The 18103-nt window shown below is 34.6% G+C and overlaps 1 protein-coding gene across 1 annotated transcript; it reads left to right on the plus strand.

Moving 5' to 3' along the window:
• Window positions 1-40: 40 nt before the first annotated feature.
• Window positions 41-2806, plus strand: LOC141666789 (uncharacterized). Its single transcript, XM_074472978.1, has 2 exons — window positions 41-1893; window positions 2169-2806. Exons 1-2 carry the CDS (start codon window positions 1269-1271, stop codon window positions 2204-2206), a joined length of 663 nt encoding a protein of 220 aa, XP_074329079.1. The 5' UTR covers window positions 41-1268; the 3' UTR covers window positions 2207-2806.
• Window positions 2807-18103: the final 15297 nt, after the last annotated feature.

Raw genomic sequence — 18103 nt, forward strand, 5'->3', positions numbered from 1 at the left:
CTAGTATTATTCAATAAGGAACATATTACTTTACACGTTTTGTAGTCTATAAATCAGTTCTCATGTAACAAAGATAATAAGCTTAACAAACATCAATACAAGAGTTCTTTTTTCTCTTACATTGATCAGCAGATATATACACATAAACATTAACAAACTGTTTTATACATATATATCTATGCATTAAGTTTTATCATGGCATCAGAGCTTTAGGCTTCATTCCAACCATTTTTCCGCTGCCTCCATTATTTCCGATCACCGCCATCTTTCCTGGTGTTTCTCTCAACAGGATCTCTCTGTATCATTTAACAAACAGATTGTGTGCAGACCCAACATAGACAAACACACACCACCACAAATTTCCCAAGACATATCTTTCCTCCACATTTCACGGTCATCACCTACGGTGACAACCATTGGTTCGGGTGATATAACTTTGTTCAGGCATTTCAACAAACAATTAGTGTTGCCAACCTATTGATGACTCAGGAAGAGCCTGTTACTCATCTTGTTCTCTCTTACAAAGCTCAAACCATATACTGAGTTCACCGAGTTACTCACCCGGTCCTTCCTACGAGTTCACCGAGTTCACATACTGAGTCAAATAACTAGCTCGACTCAGTTCCGAACACACTCATTAATCAAGTTCATCAAATCCGGTGATAAAAACTTCAAGATTAAAAGATATCAAGGTCTTCGAATATGGAGTCCTCTTGGATCGCGCCATCCTTGTTCCTGGTGCAGTGGGTAACCTAATTTAACCAGAAATATTTACATCTCTTTTAAACCTCGTATTGTTTTTATTTTTATTCGGTTAACATAAATTAGCTAAATTATTCCTTAGTACCTTCATATTTTCCACTTCTTGCACTTTGAACCTTCACATTTTGTACGTCACATTTTAGTCCTTGCACTTTTCTTTTGACATGGAGAAAGAGAATAGTTCACCAATTCAAACTATTTTGAATGGTTCAAACTATATAACTTGGTCTCAAGCTATCCGCAGTTTTCTCAAAGGAAAAAGATTATGACAATATGTGAATGGGGATTTTACTATTCCGACAAAAGAAAAAGATGAAGCTGACTCTAAATTTAAGGACCGCATTGAAGATTGGGATGTCAAAAATCACCAAGCTATCACATTTTTTAGAAACTCTTCAGTTTCTAAAATTAATTTACAGTTCGGAAACTATGACACCGCAAAAGAAATTTGGGATTTATTGGCATCAAGATATACTACATCCGATCTTTCTCACCAATATCATATAATGAGTTCATTAAGTAAGCAAAATCAAGAGGATGGTCAATCTGTTGCAGATTTTCTCTCTCAGATTCAATCACTTTGGGATCAGTTAACATTATCTGAACCAAAATGGCTACATAAAGAAGATGCTGCAATTTATCACATATATCGCGACCGACAACGACTCATTCAGTTTCTGATGGCTCTTACTCAAGATTTTGAACCAGTTAGAGCTGCACTTCTTCATCGAGTTCCACTACCCTCATTGGAAAGTTTTGTTGCTGAACTTATTTCTGAGGAAACTCGACTTGGCATTGGAAAAATCAAATCCGTGGTTGACAATGTCCTAGCCGTACCTCCAGTACCTACTTCTGACAAACCATTTTGCAGGTTCTGTCGCCAAAATGGCCATGTTACAAAGGATTGCATATCACTACGTAATCATACATGCCAACATTGTCATCAAAAAGGTCATTACTCTATTCAGTTCTGCAAGAAAATGCCATCATTTCATTCAAACAAGTTTTCTCAGTCTTCCGCTGCCGCAACTTCTGAATCTCCAATCACATCTACTAGTGAGCTAAAATCCTTGCTCAAACAGGTTTTATTTAAAGCCAGCTCTCCCTCCACTGCATTTTCTGTCACTTCAGGTACTTCTTGGTATCTTGATTCTGCATGTTGTAATCATATGACAAATGATTCATCCATATTTACCATGAAAACAGAGAGTTCATGCCTTCCAAATATTCAAACTGTCGATGGTTCTACCATGAAAGTGACACATATTGGAACCGTATCTACGGAAGATCTTAATCTTCCTAACACATATTTCGTTCCTAATCTTTCGCTTAATCTTATTTCCATCGGTCAGTTATGTGATCTCGGTCTTGATATTATCTTTACATCTTCTGGTTGTCATATACAGGATCCTCATACAGGACAGACTCTTGGGACATGACGTAGATGTGGAAGGTTGTTTGAACTCACTTCCCTTCATCTTTCTACACCAAAATCATCATCCGATCATCTAGTTGGTTCTTTTTCCATTACAACAAACATTTGGCATTCCCGGTTAGGTCATCCATCTCCTTCTCGTTTACGTAGTTTTATTTTCAGTGGTCATCTTGGTAGTGTTAATGCAGACATAGTTGATTGTGTTTCATGTAGATTGGCAAAATAACATGTACTTCCGTTTCCTATTCATTATGAAAAATCATCAGCTACTTTTTATCTTATACATTCTGATATTTGGGGTCCCTCTCCCACTCCTACAATGGGAGGTTCAAGATATTATGTGATATTTGTTGATAATTTTTCTCGTTACACTTGGATATATATTTTGAAAAGTCGATCAGAATTAGGAGAAACTTATAAAAATTTTGCCACAATGATTCACACTCAATTCAAAAAGAAAATAAAGCTTTTTCGTGCAGATAATGCCAGAGAATACAAAGAATCAGAACTTAACAAATTTTTGGCATCTTATGGCACTCTCGCACAAAGCTCTTATCCTTACACATCACAACAAAATGGTCGTGCTGAACGTAAACATAGACACATTCTTGATACAGTTCGAGCTATTCTCATTTCCTCTTCTTGTCCCGAATTATTTTAGGGGGAAGCTGCATTAACTATTGTTTACACAATCAATATAATTCCTTCTCCTGTTACAAATAACTTGAATCCTTATGAAAAATTATATGGAGAACCTCCATCATATGATTCTCTTAAGGTTTTTGGTTCAGCATGTTTTGTTCTTCTTCCTCCACATGAACGAACAAAACTAGAGCCACGTGCCCGTCTATGTTGCTTTATTGGTTATGGTAGTGGTCAAAAAGGATACCGTTGTTGGGATCCTATCTCCCAACGTCTACGTGTCTCTCGTAATGTGACATTTTGGGAACACAAAATATTTGCATCTATGTCTTAATTTAAAATTGACACTTCTACCAGCATTTCTCACTTTACAGATCCTTTTGTTGATTTACATCCTATAGATGACTATATAGATTCTTCGACACCTTCTAACACAATTTCAGAAGATCATTCAATTGAGCTCACTCAACCATCTCCGACTATCAATGTTCCATCAACAGAAGTTCAGTCTGAGGATTCTAATGTTGAGCCTACCACACTACCATCTCTTTCAGATGATCCTGTTCGCTCTACTCGAGTAAGAAAACCTTTCGTTCGACTTACTGATTATCATGTTTATTCTGCTATACAATCTTTACATGAGCCTCAAACATATAGAGACGCAAGTGTTAACCCTCTTTGGCAGAAAGCAATGGAAGAGGAACTTCATTCTTTAGACATAACTCACACTTGGGATTTGGTAAATTTGCCTCCTGGTAAAACTGCAGTGAGTTGCCGATGGATCTACAAAATTAAAACAAAATCTGATGGCTCTATTGACAGATATAAAGCTTGTCTAGTTGCTAGAGGCTTTACTCAAGAGTATGGCATTAATTACGAGGAAACTTTTGCACCAGTCGCTCGCCTCACATATGTTCAAAGTTTACTAGCTGTTGGAGCATTAAAATACTGGAATATGTGTCAAATGGATGTCAAAAACGCTTTTCTTAATGGAGACCTTCATGAGGAAGTTTATCTCAAACCACCTCCAGGCTTTCCCCACTCTCCAAATCAAGTGTTGAAGCTTAACAAGGCTCTTTATGGTCTTAAACAGGCACCTCGAGCTTGGTTTGAAAAATTCAGCACAATAATCCAACAATTGGGATTTTCTTCAAGTCCATATGATCATGTCCTTTTCATTCGACGATCAGAACGAGGAATTGTTTTACTTCTTCTATATGTCGACAACATGATCATTACTGGAGATGACATCGCAGGAATTTCTGAACTCAAACAATTTCTCAGTCAACAATTTGAGATAAAGGACCTTGGTTCACTAAGCTACTTCTTTGGTCTTGAGGTTTCTTCCATTCCTACCGGCTACACTCTTTCACAAGTAAAGTATGCATCTGACCTGTTATTGAAATCTGGAATCAGTGATACCAAGATTGCTTCTACACCTTTGGAGTACAAGGTTAAACTTAATGCAGAAGATGGTGAACTACTTTCCAATCCTACATTGTACCGTCAATTGGTTGGAAGTTTAATTTATCTTACTGTCACTCGTCCCGATATTGCTCATGCTGTGCACATTGTCAGTCAATTCATGGCAGCTCCTCGCACACCACACTTCACAGCTGTTCTTCACATACTTCGATATGTCAAAGGCACTATATTTCACGGATTACATTATTCATTTGACTCTCCACTTGAGTTACATGCCTACTCAGATGCTGATTGGGGTGGTGGTCCTACTACCAGATGTTCAACTACTGGTTTCTGTTTCTTTCTTGGCGACTCGCTTATCTCCTGGCGCAGTAAGAAACAATCTCTTGCTTCTCGATCAAGTGCTGAGTCAGAATATCGGGCTCTTGCCGATACCACACAAGAACTAATTTGGCTACGATGGTTACTTGAATATATGAGTGTAATTCATTCTCCAGCCACTTCTATCTATTGTGACAGCAGAAGTGCCATTGACATTGCTCACAATGACGTTTTTCATGAGCGCACTAAACATATAGAGATCGACTGTCATTTCATCCGTCAACAAGTTGCCAAAGGCACTGTTCATTTACAGAGTATCTCGAGTGCTAATAACAGTGCAGATATTTTCACGAAAGCTCAATCTCCCGGCAATTTTCGCAATTATGTTTCCAAACTCAAGTTGATTTTTCAACCATCTTCAGTTTGAGGGGGGGGGGTGTTAAATATAATATGATATATGTGCAGCTATTTCCTTTGTACACAAAGTCTAACCATAGTAAATAGCAGTAGCAGACCAGCAACTAGTAGTTGGGTAGTTCACTAGTATTATTCAATAAGGAACATATTACTTTACACGCTTTGTAGTCTATAAATCAGTTCTCATGTAACAAAGATAATAAGCTTAACAAGCATCAATATAAGAGTTCTTTTTTCTCTTACATTGATCAGCAGATATATACACATAAACATTCACAAACTGTTTTATACATATATATCTATGCATTAAGTTTTATCATAAATTTTAGAATTTTGACTAATTATTAAAGTTCTGCATATTTTACCAATTAATAAACTTCTAGATGTAGTATATACCTGTACCTGCAAACCTTGGAGCTCAAGAAGCCGAAAACATATTTTTTTATGTCCTATTATTGTCACTGAGAAATTATACTTCATTAGATTCAATTTCTCACACTAGTTACATTTCCACGCTCACTAGTCACTATGATTTATGATATGATGTTATCTTACAAACTATATGTGAAAATACCGTGGTTCGCGTGGTTTAAATAAAATATTTTAAGAAAATTAAAATTTTATTTAAAGATTTTCTAAGAGATGGTTTTACACTTTTCGATTTATCGATGTAAAGAAGTTAACATAGAAAGTGTCAAATTAAAGGTTTTGGTTTGCTAACATACAAATTTTGAGTCAATAAGTGCAGGGCCTCATATCATATGATGGAATTAAAATATGTATGTTTACGACTCCAATAGTAAATAAAAATAACAATCACTATAATCATATAATTCTCACCATTGTGATAGTTCTACCGGCTTAATTTATACGACTACGATTTTACGTTTGGACAAAAACAACATCATGAAGAGTCACCTCAGCAATGAGATTGTTGCTGGCAGTTAAAGCACCCCCGGGGGGTCAGTTGCCGCATCGGGCCACATGAAGTGGCTGAATTGTGAAAAATGGGACTGCATTTGCATTGATGGAGTGAAGATTAAAATGGGAAGTCCCTCTTTATTGGGACTGTCCCATTTGATTATTTTAGTATATATTCAAAATCAGCTGCATGTGCATTACTTTACAATCATTAATTTTTTTTCCATTTTGCAATTTTTTAATTTAATACTTTATCGTGTGGTATTTTTCAATATTTTTATTGCAAATTAATTATAATTATTTATTTATTTAATTAAATAAAATATAGTAAGATATTTATAATTATAAATTATAATTTTATAATAAGTATTGTAAAAGAAAGAATAAGATAAAATTAAAAGGGACCCATATGTAAGTAAAATTGGGTTTGTACATTGGAGGGGAGTGGCCACTTATTTCTAAAATACCACTTAATGCTTAGTTGGCAAAAATATAACCCCACATGTAAGTGGGTTGGGCTTAAGCATTGGAGATGCTCTTATAATCCAAGTGAAACCAGACACCTTTTTTTCTGTTTCAACAAATTACCTTTTAACATTTAATTGGTGAATCATACGAAGACTTAATATATTAGATACACAGCTACATATTTTTTACCTCTTACGGGAACAAAAAAACACCACTTTTACATATTTTTGTCAACCTTTACATATTTTTGTCTATTGCATTACTAGTACTTTGTTTGGAGTTTTCGTCTCTTTTCATCTCTTTCCATTAGTGCCGCCCATTAGTGCCACAAATATAAAATAGCAAAACTAAAGTTCACAATCTAATAGCTATTTATGTTGAATGGAAAAGTTGTACTCCCTCCGTCCCTTTCAATTATTTATATTTTTTAGAGAGTGTCCGACACGTATTTTAAGGTGCATATAAAGTATAGTTCTGTAATTTTTTTTTACAATTTTGTTTTTCTGAAAAAAAATTAAAACATTCAACTTTTATTCAGAAAAAGAAAATTGTAAAAATAAGTTACATAACTATACTTTTTATGCACCTTAAAATGCGTGTCAGACACTTCCTCAGAAATGTAAACAATTGGAAGGGACCGAAGGAGTATTTTTAATGTATGTTCCTCGCAGCACATATAATGGAGTTCCATCTATGGGGCACCATTCCGAAGTTTGGTAGCATGTGATAGCTTCAGTGTAAAGTAAAGCTAATATCACTACCAATCTGCTCACAGATAGATCATATAACCAACATATTTGGCTGAATTATATAAATCGCACAACCAATTTCTTATTACAATCTATTGCCTAATCAACATGAACAACTACAAAATAATTTATATTTTTCTAAAAAATGAGATGCTGGATATATTTTCACAATGGAAGTCATATGCTTAAGGAATTTTTCAAGAAAAAAGATGAATAAATGCATGGGAAAGTATAACTCGAAGTACACATGACATGCAATTTATATGTTTGATCCGTATGTAAAACATTACAATAGCAAACAAAGATGCTATAGATTTCCCTCTAGCAAAAACCTTTTATTCTGCTTACATAGTTAAATTATTGGGTAAAAACAGAAGTGACATGTATAGTTTTGTGATCCGTTTTCATCCCTTCCGACTAACTACCAACACAACCAGCAAAAACTCTAAAAACACACTCAAACACAGAAGTGATATACCAAACATTAATATTTAGTTACACTAATATGTAAAAGAACGACATGCCATTGCAGATAAGAAATACCAAGGTAGTGTCATTTTGAACGTGCAAGGACGTTTTACAAACGACATGGAACGAAAAATTGCAGCAATGAGAAAATATATTGAAGCACCAACTTTGCTTTGTACTAGATTAAATTATTAAAAGTACAGACCCATATATAAAATCACCAGCTATCATTGTTGCCCAAAATTGTACAACTAACCATCCATAATGAAATTAAAATGCGTCGAAACTAACTTAAACTAACATATCCATCATCTCACAATAACTAACAATTATATGTAATCACCTAACAACAAAATTTAAGCATATTCACCATAAAGAGGTGAGAGTTAAAAATGAAGAAACATAAATGCGCAGAACAATACCTTTTTAATGAGCTTGCCTCGTGCGATAACCAAGTGAACTGCAAACCGGAGTATGGCATCACTATTTATAAGCTTATTAGGGGGCTTCAACTACTTAACCGTGTAACCGGCAAGGCCTTTCACTATCCAGGTTCAAGGGAGCAAAAAGGTGCATCACATGTGCATCACTTTAGTCCAGGACAAAAATGCATCTTTAGATAATAAATATATATACAAGAATCCAGAGAGAATAGAACAATTAAATGCTAATAGTCACGAGATTAAAATAGTAAATAAAATATTTTTATGAGAAGGGATCTTATTGTAGGAAAATGGTGAAATCAGTCCATACTTTTATGGTACAATCAAGGGATGCACTTGCGAATGTATTGGTGTCCTTTGGATTAAATGTAACTTGGATGGTATAATAAGAATGACTCTCGAAATTCTGAGCGCATACACATCCCTTATCCCAGTTTCAAAGCTTTATAATTTGTCATCGATATAATCAGTATGTGACGCCCTCAAACCCGGGGTTAGGAATGAGGACCCACAACACCAATAAACTAATATAATAACAGCAGAAATATAATAAACCCCGAAGTTAACAGGATCTAAACAGGATAAAGTATGAGACAAGATTATAACTACTAACCCAAATAATACTATTACAACCCTTAATATAAATAAAACCAAATTATTCGATTCCGACTTGGAATCGACAAATAACCCAAAAGTATATGATTCAACTATTACATTTCCCACCAACTTATTATCGCTTACACACACAGCATCTACCTGATCTGGCATCTGGAATCCCACGACAGGATAGGACCAGGAACGCTCTTGCAAGCGGTGCACCTAAGTCTGGTCATCTTCTTGCTTAGCTGCCATTGTTAGATCACACGAATAAATGAGCAAAGGAGCTCATCAAGTAACTTTATAAACAGTTCTAAATATCAGCATAACACAATAACTAAGGCATTTTATTCCAATAAACTAGGTGGCAGTGTTCTATCAATTTCTAGGAAAGGGTTTCAAAGGAAGGTTTCAAAGCTTTTAAGATTTAAGTTCGAATAATCAATGGGTCTCAAGCTCAATCAATAGGGTTCTCAGAGAGTTTCACACTTCGAGAGATAAATTACTCAAAGCTATGAGCATCATATATATAAAAGCAAAGTGACATGGTTCTCGAACAGATTCTCGGGAATTTATAGAAGATTCAATTCAAACTAATCAACTTCAATTCAAAAGAAAAGTACAACGCTTGTTGCAATATTTATAAAACTTTTACTTTTTATTCTTTAGTAATAAAGAACCCTTGATTGGAATATCTATCTTTTAAATATAATACGGGTGATCAGCGCGTACTGACCTCCATCTGGTCATTAAGGTACCTATGGGATTATTTCAGCCTTATGTTGGACAAGCCCCGCTAGTCTCTTACGTGACTGAACTAGTCCCACTAGCCTCTTACATCTCTATCCAATTCTTTAGGAATTCATTTTGGAAAACCTTTATATTGGAATGCAAGGAAGTTTGGCTAAATATATTTTAACATTACCGGTATGTGAAATCGTTTGGACTCATTCAAGTCGAAAGTCATTCTTAGGTTCAATTCAAGAATCCAAGGAAAATGATCAAATTGTAAATAAATAGGGATCGTAAGTTAAGGAAATGATCAAACACTAAACAGGGTATAACAAGGTTGTTATCAGAATAGTTCCAAAGAATGACGCATAAACGAGGCACAAGTTTAGTATCAAAGAAATCTAGGTTAACAAGATATGAAATATGAAAGGTTCATTTCATCTCTAGGGTCGATGATCACAAGGATAGCAAAATATGTCAACAAGGTGTAAGTTATAGAAATAAGGGATTGTTATTAGGGTTTATCACAAGGTTCAATAGTAGTATTACAAGATTTTCTTACTCTATCAAAGCATAACATCAACAATCTCTCTTTAATCAATTCATAACAGAAGGCAGAGTTACTTGCCTCAAAAAACTTTCCTGTTTTACGGAGTTCGAGCTACTGCCACCTAAGACCTCTTTTCCCTTCCTAGCCTGAATGCTTTCACTTTCCAAATCTACAATATGAAACAAAACCCTAATTAGAAACTTGATTGATTCCCGACGTTTCTCAGAACGTCTAACTTCTACCCCAATCACAATATCCGCTTATCTTATATATTTATATATAACACGTAACACATAATAGGTTACACTTTTATACACTTTATATCACCAAATAACTCGATACTTTACACATAGCAAGTAATCACATATTCACATAATCCGACACCAAATCTCATTAAATCATATCAACTATATTCCTTATACATATCTATTTACTTTTTTTTTCAAAAATCGGACATGACGTATTTGTAACTACGACTACCCTTACAATATCGATCAATCAATCAAGTATACATAATTACTCTTTAACCTTTAACACTTAACATACAATTTCACTTTATACAATCACCAACTAACGACTTAAGATACTAAATCAAATCATAGCATGCAATTCGATTTCACCTTATAGATCACAAAATCACATATTGATATCCAATCAAAACTTGAATTCACAACCGAATTAGACATAGATTAATTTTCTAAAGTTTCTAAAATCATTTTCCAACCAAATATAATCTATCCCATATCAATTTCCTAGTTATTCAAATCATATCGTATTAATTTAAATCAATTTCAATATTACACACGAAATGCAACTAAAACAAGAAATCGAAGATCAGATCATTCGATCTTCATTTAATCAACATGCAACCATTCAAAATCAACATGCATGACCTCAAATCAAGAACTGAACATAATTCGTACCAAAACTGAATGAACTAAAGTCATATCAATCGAATTTATCATATAGTTTGAACCAAATTCTCTTAAAACTGAAAGTTTCATTCGGGTTTTCTAAATAAAGATAACATGCAATTGATCAAATAGATTTTTCAGGGGTTGTAGAAATCAGACTAACATCATTGTTCACCACTGGTTCACCAGAGTTCATCACTGGTGGCGGCAAGGGTTCGGGGTTGCCAATATTCGGCCCCCAACTTGAAAACCTCACCGATAAACTTAGATTTTCAACAATCAATTACATGCACACCTCAATCATCTATTTTCTGAAAAAAATATTTGAAGAACAACTCGAATCAAGGCAAAACCCGAGAGGGTTTCATCTTTTTCGAACCATCACACAACTATACACTCACATGCAAGCATATATATATATATATTTATTTTTTTTAAGATTAGATAATCTTGAATATGAGCTTAGAATCAAAGCTTGGCAAAAAAAATCAAAGAACCGAGTGAGAGAGAGAGAGTTGAGAGAACTCGAGAGAGAGAGAGAGAAGTCGGGGATGGAAGAAAGAAAAAGGGGAGGGGTGAGTGTATTTATATATACACTTAAGGGCATAAAGGTAATCTCCCATTTTTATTTCCTTTTTTAATGCAAAATTCTGAATTTATAAAATTATAATAGAAAAATAGCTTTATAAGTTATGAAAATGATGCAACTCTAATTTTAGAATAAAGATCATGAAATTAACTCTCTCCTCATATTTTTAAAATAATTTTTGAGCGAACGAATTAATTCTATAGATTTTACAAATAAATCCCCAATAATAGAAATAAACTCTGGAAAATTATTTTAAAATATCAAAAAATTAAATTAAATACAACTATCATTTTTGAGAAGTCCCTAGGATTATTCTAGTAATAATAAAATAATTTTTGCATCTTGATCATATTTTAATACTTTAAAAAATAAAAAAGGATCAATTAATCCTTATTTTAATCAAATAAATACTCTGAAAAATATTTTAAAAACTCGTGAATCATAGATTCATACTCGGAACTTTAAAATAACATATATTCACACAATATCATCAAACATATTTCACATTTGTACACTTAAACACATTATTCCCTTTTTAATAGCTGATTACTCGAGTAACAATTACTCGGTAATCATATAACGATATAACTTTCCCAATTACGAATCCAAACCACAAAAACAGACAGAGAACTCAACATTTTTCATAAATTATTATAATCCTCAATTTTATTATTCTTAATCCTTCTCATTTAATCCATCCTTTGAATAACGGGTCCCGTTTTACCTGACGACCCGACATTCATGGCTTAAACGTTTCGCAGACTCATCAAACTGGAACGAGGCTTTGCCCGTTCCTTATTACTATTTCACAGAAATCTCACATAAGCGTCAGAATTATATAACTTAATATTTTATACTCATAAATCCACATAATCCATAATTATAACACAAAACTGTATTTTATTCATATAGATACATTGCGAAAATTCCAGTCCTTACATCTACCCCCATTAAAAGGATTATGTCCTCAGAATCTAGTCTAAGCAAATAAATGGAGATGCTTTTCTTGCATTTCGCTTTCTAATTCCCAAGTTGATTCCTCTACCTTAGGGATTCTCCATAAAACTCTAACTAAAGGTACAATCTTATTTCGAAGCGCATTCTCTTTCCGATCTAAAATTTGAACGGGTTGTTCCACATAAGATGGATCTTTCTGAATTTCCATGGGTTCCAACTCGATTACGTGGCTAGCATCTGCATTATACTTCTTTAAAAAAGATACATGGAACACGTTGTGGAGATGTTGCATCTGCGGAGGTAACGCTAACTCGTATGCTTCTTTTCCAAATTGCTTTAACACTTCGAATGGTCAAATATATCTGGGACTCAGCTTTCATTTCTTTCTAAATCTGGATAAGCCTTTCCATGGAGATATCTTTATAAACACTTTGTCTCCAGGTTCGAATACCATATCATTTCCATTCTTGTCTGTATATTTCTTTTGTCGATCTTGAGCAGCTGCTTGCCTTTTGCGAATCACTTCCACTTTTTCTTTCATTTATTGAACTAGTTATGGGCCCAACAGCTTGCACTCACCAACTTCATCCCAATACGTAGGAGATCTACATTTCCTTCCATACAACGCTTCGTACGGTGGCATGCTAATATTCGCATGATAACTGTTATTATAGGAAAATTCGATCAGCGACAAATGATCATCCAAATTTCCTTTAAAATCTAATGCACAGGTTCTCAACATATCTTCGATTGTTTGAATAGTCCTTTCACTTTGTCTGTCTGTTTGTGGATGATATTCAGTACTCATTTTCACTTTCGTACCCAAATGATCATGAAATTATCTCCAAAATCTTGAGTTAAACCTTGGATCTCTATCAGACACGATAGTTATTGGTAATCCATGATGCATCAGTATTTCATCCAGATACAACTTGACTAAACTTTCCAATGAGAATCTTTTGTTGATTGGCAAGAATTGCGCTGAATTTGTCAGTTGATCAATAATCACCCAAATCGCATCATGATTAGCCATGGTCTTTGGTAATCCTACCATAAAATCTATCGCGATATGCTCTCATTTCCATTCAGGTATGTCTAGTGGCTAAAGCAATCCACTCGGTCGTTGATGTTCTGCCTTTACTCTTTGACACATATAACACTTACTTATCCACTCTGCAATTTCCTTTTTCGTATCCGGCCACAATAAGTTCTCTTTCAGATCCTTGAACATTTTCGTACTTCCAGGATGAATCGAAAATCTTGAATTATGCGCTTCGTGTAGAATCTCGTGCTTCAACTCTCTAACATTAGGAATCCAAATAAGTGAACAAACCATGTATATTCCTCAATCATCCTTTTGAGCTTTAATCTCTTTCCTGATAATTTATCCTTCTCGTGGTCAATCAGTTATTCTTGACAACGTCAAATCTTTTCCAAAATCTCTAGCTGAAATGCCATTGTGTAAATTACTTCATTTGCTATCTCCGAAATTTGCATCTTTATCTCCAATTTCTCAAATTTCTTGATCAATTATGTAGATGAAATTAACATATTCAATCTTTCCTTGCGGCTTAGCGCATCTGCTACAACATTCGCTTTTCCGGGATGATAACTTATCGTGTAGTCGTAATCCTTGATTAATTCCAACCATCTCCTTTGTCTCATGTTCAATTCTTTCTACGTGAAGATGTACTTCAAACTTTTGTGGTCCGTATAAATTTCACATTTCTCTTCGTACAAATAGTGTCTCCCAATCTTAAGGGCAAACACAATTGTTGCTAATTCCAAATTACGCGTAGGATATTTCTGCTCATGCGGCTTCAATTGACGTGACGCATACGCTATCACCTTTCTGTGCTGCATTAATACGCAAACTAATTTTTTATATGAATCATCGCTATATATCACAAACTCGCCCTTCTCATCAGGTAGAACCAACACTGCGCATAAACTAACATTTTCTTTAGCTCTTGGAAGCTTTCTTCACACTTATCTGTCCAAACAAATTTTTTATTTTTCCTTGTCAACTTAGTCAGTGGAACTGCAATCTTAGAAAAATCTTGAACGAATCGTTGATAATATCCCTCTAGTCCCAAAAAGCTTCTCACTTGCATTGGAGTCTTTGGTCTTTCCCAATTCATAACATCATCAATATTCGCAGGATCTACTTTGATACCTTCACTATTGACTACGTGTCCAAGAAACTGAACTTCCTTTAACCAAAACTCACATTTTGAAAACTTCACATACAATTTCTCTTTCCTCAAGGTTTCCAAATCAATCTTCAAATGTTCGAAGTGTTCCCCTTCTGACCTTAAGTAAATCAAGATATCATCAATAAACACTATTATGAACTTGTCCAAGTATCTCTTAAATACTCGATTCATAAGATCCATAAAAGCAGCTGGCGCATTTGTCTATCCAAACGCCATCACCAAGAATTCATAATGTCCATATCTCATTTAAAACGTTGTCTTGGGTATATTTTCTGCCTTAATCTTTAGCTGATGATATCCAGATCTTAAATCGATCTTCGAGAAACAAATAGCTCCTTTTAGTTGATCAAATAAGTCATCGATTCATGAGAGAGGGTACTTATTCTTGATAGTAAACTTATTGAGTTCGCGATAATCGATACATAACCTCATACTTCCATCTTTCTTCTTTATGAATAACACTGGTGCACCCCACGGGAATACTCTCGGTCGAATAACTCCTTTATCCAATAATTCTTGTAATTGCATCGCCAGTTCCTTCATTTTAATAGGCACCATTCGATAAGGGGCTTTCGAAACTGGTTCCGTTCTAGGAGCCAAATTGATCGTGAATTCAATCTCTCGATCCGGAGGTAGTTTAGGTAATTTATCGGGAAACTCTTTAACTACAGAAATGTCATCAATCTTTAGAGATTCCTTCTCCACATCCTTTACGTGAGACAAATAAGCTTCGTATCCGCGTCGTACTTCTTGTCTGAATTATTGTTAGAAACTTCTCGTCTTGATTCTTTCCTTTAAATATCACCTTAGTTCCATCCTTGGTTCTCAATTTCACTTTCTTGCTTCTACATTCGATCTGCACATCGTGGTTAGCTAACCAATCCATTCCGAGAATAACATCGAATTCTCCTAACTCAAACGATATTAAGTCAGCAGAAAAGTGCCGACCTTCTAAAACAATATCACCTACTTCTATAATCATATTAGATTCTAAAGGGTACATAACACACTTTAAACTATCAACAACACTTTCAGAAATAAATGATCTAGTAGCTCCAGAATCCATTAACACTTTGACTTTTACTGAATTTATAGCAAGCGTACCTGCTACCACATCCGCATCATGCACTGCTTCTTTCATTATCGTCTGTGCCCTTGGCTGAACTGTTTGTATTGGTGGAGGCAGGGTTCCAGCAATTCTAAGAGCATTTGCTTTCTGAATAGGCTCCTTGCAATTCCTTGCCATATGACCAGCTTTTCCATATTTGAAACAAGTCATTTATGGCTTCCCTGTACTACTCATGCATTTTGGTGAGTAATGAACTTTCTGGTTGCACTTGAAACACGTCACATTGAGCTTATTACATCTTCCAGGGTGCCTATTTCCACAAGTTTTACATTCCTGAATTTGGGGTCGATTGCCCCTTGTGGACTGTCCAGCTTTCTGAAAACGATTCTTTTGACTCCCATTCCCGGGCTTAAACTTCTGGAATTTCTGACCAGCATTACAAACATTCTTCCCAAACCTTCCTTTAAACTTAGAGCTTCCTTGGTCTTGTTCTGAATCCTCAAACTTCCTTTTCTTTCCTTCACTTTCCCTTCTAGTTGCTTCTCTTTCTCCTTCCACAATCATGGCATTCTGTACCGTAGCAGCATATGTCTTTATCTCAAGAAGAACCACTTGACTACGAATCCGTGGCTTAAGTCCTTGTTGAAATCTTTTAGCTTACTTCGATTCTGTATTCATGTACTCTGGCACAAACCTTGCTAAATCTGAAAACTTCACTTTGTACTCTGCTACCGTCATATTCTCTTTCTTTAAATCCAGGACCCTCATCTCTAACTGATCTTGCATATAACTCAGTAAGTATTTCTCTATGAATAACTCCGTAAACTTTTGTCAAGAAATAGCTTCTCCTTCTTGCAACGCTTTGGTATATTCCCACCAATAACTAGCCTCATCCTTAAGATAATAACTTGCAAACTTCTTCTTCTTCTTCTCATCCTTAACTTCAGCTAACTCAAAAACTTTCTCCATTTCTCTTAACCAGGACTGAGCTTTAATCGGATCGGGCAAACCTACAAATTATGGGGGATGGACGGATTGAAAGTTGTTAGGTCCCGAATTATCGTAGAAGGGGGCGGGGGGTTGAATACGATAATCACTAAATTAAAAAATTCTTTCGAATCTTTTGCAGATATAAAATTTAGTGCTCGGTTAGTGGTTTCGTGTTCTTTAGGTGAATATTGTTTGGAACAGTAAAACGAGGAACACAAGATATTCAGGGAAATATATATTCGAATATAAATCCGCGAGGGGTGTTGCTACACTCCAGTAAATAAATTAACCGGTTACAATCTAAGAACAACAAAGTTCCTAGCTTCTACAAAGATCAATAAATTAAATCCTATGCAGTATTCTAGATTTTGTTTTCTCTAAGGATTTAATTATCGGGTAATGTTTATAATACCCCTATGAATATACAAGAGTTAAATCGGGCATTATAACGTTACTCCGGTGAGAAGTTAAACGGATAATCAAAGAGCTTGAGCTTCTCTGAAAATCTTTGCTTCTATTTTCACCAGCTCTTTTTGGGAGAGAAGATGAACATAACCATTCTAATTTTTTGAATCTTCTGCTGTTGTGTAGACTTGTATATCAATAATGTGTGGCTGAGGAGAAAGTTGAGATAAGGGAATATTCCTTGTAACCTGCGACTAAGAAAATCAATTGGCGACTAGCTTCCAATTTATTCACAAACTCTTAACATGCGACTAACTAAATAAAACAACATGTGACCATCAAATGGTTGGTTGTTTTATTTCTTTTGATTACAACCTGCGACCAGTAATGGTTGCCAGGTTTGTTTTTTTATTTACTTTCTTTTTCTTTTTGTTTTTTTTGTTTTTCTCTTTTCTTTAATTTTTTATTTTTCCTTTTTTTTATTTTGTTTTGTTTTTGTTTTTCTTTTCTTTTAAGTTTAAATTGTAACTAAATTAATTTATAAAATAAACTTAAATATAACTTATATAAATAAATTAATTTAGATTTATAAAATAAACTTATTTAAAGTTTATTAAATAAATCATTTTAAGTTTATTAAATAAATTATATTAAAGTCCATTAAATAAATTTATTTAATTTAACAATTAAACTTTGAGCTTCGCCAGGCAGTTTAGCTGTATACCCCGCACACCTCTTCTCGTACTTTAACAGATAAACGTTCAATCCAAGTATGTTCCTCAACTTAACAATTCTTCTAAAAATAATACCCAGATTCCTTTCATGAGCTGTTGACGCCTAGTGCAACTGGTCTGGTTCACAGACGACTAACCCCGATTTAGGTCTTCGTACTATACCCTTGATTAAATTGTTAAGCTTGCAACAACTTTATCACTTCAAACACTGACTGTCAATAAATAACTATACTTTCACTGGAATTCTTTCTGGTACTTTAGACAACGTCTTCATTGTTACTACAATCTTGAATACTTCT

The sequence above is a fragment of the Apium graveolens genome, chromosome 6 (genome assembly GCF_009905375.1).
Source record: "Apium graveolens cultivar Ventura chromosome 6, ASM990537v1, whole genome shotgun sequence".
Lineage (NCBI taxonomy): Eukaryota > Viridiplantae > Streptophyta > Magnoliopsida > Apiales > Apiaceae > Apium > Apium graveolens.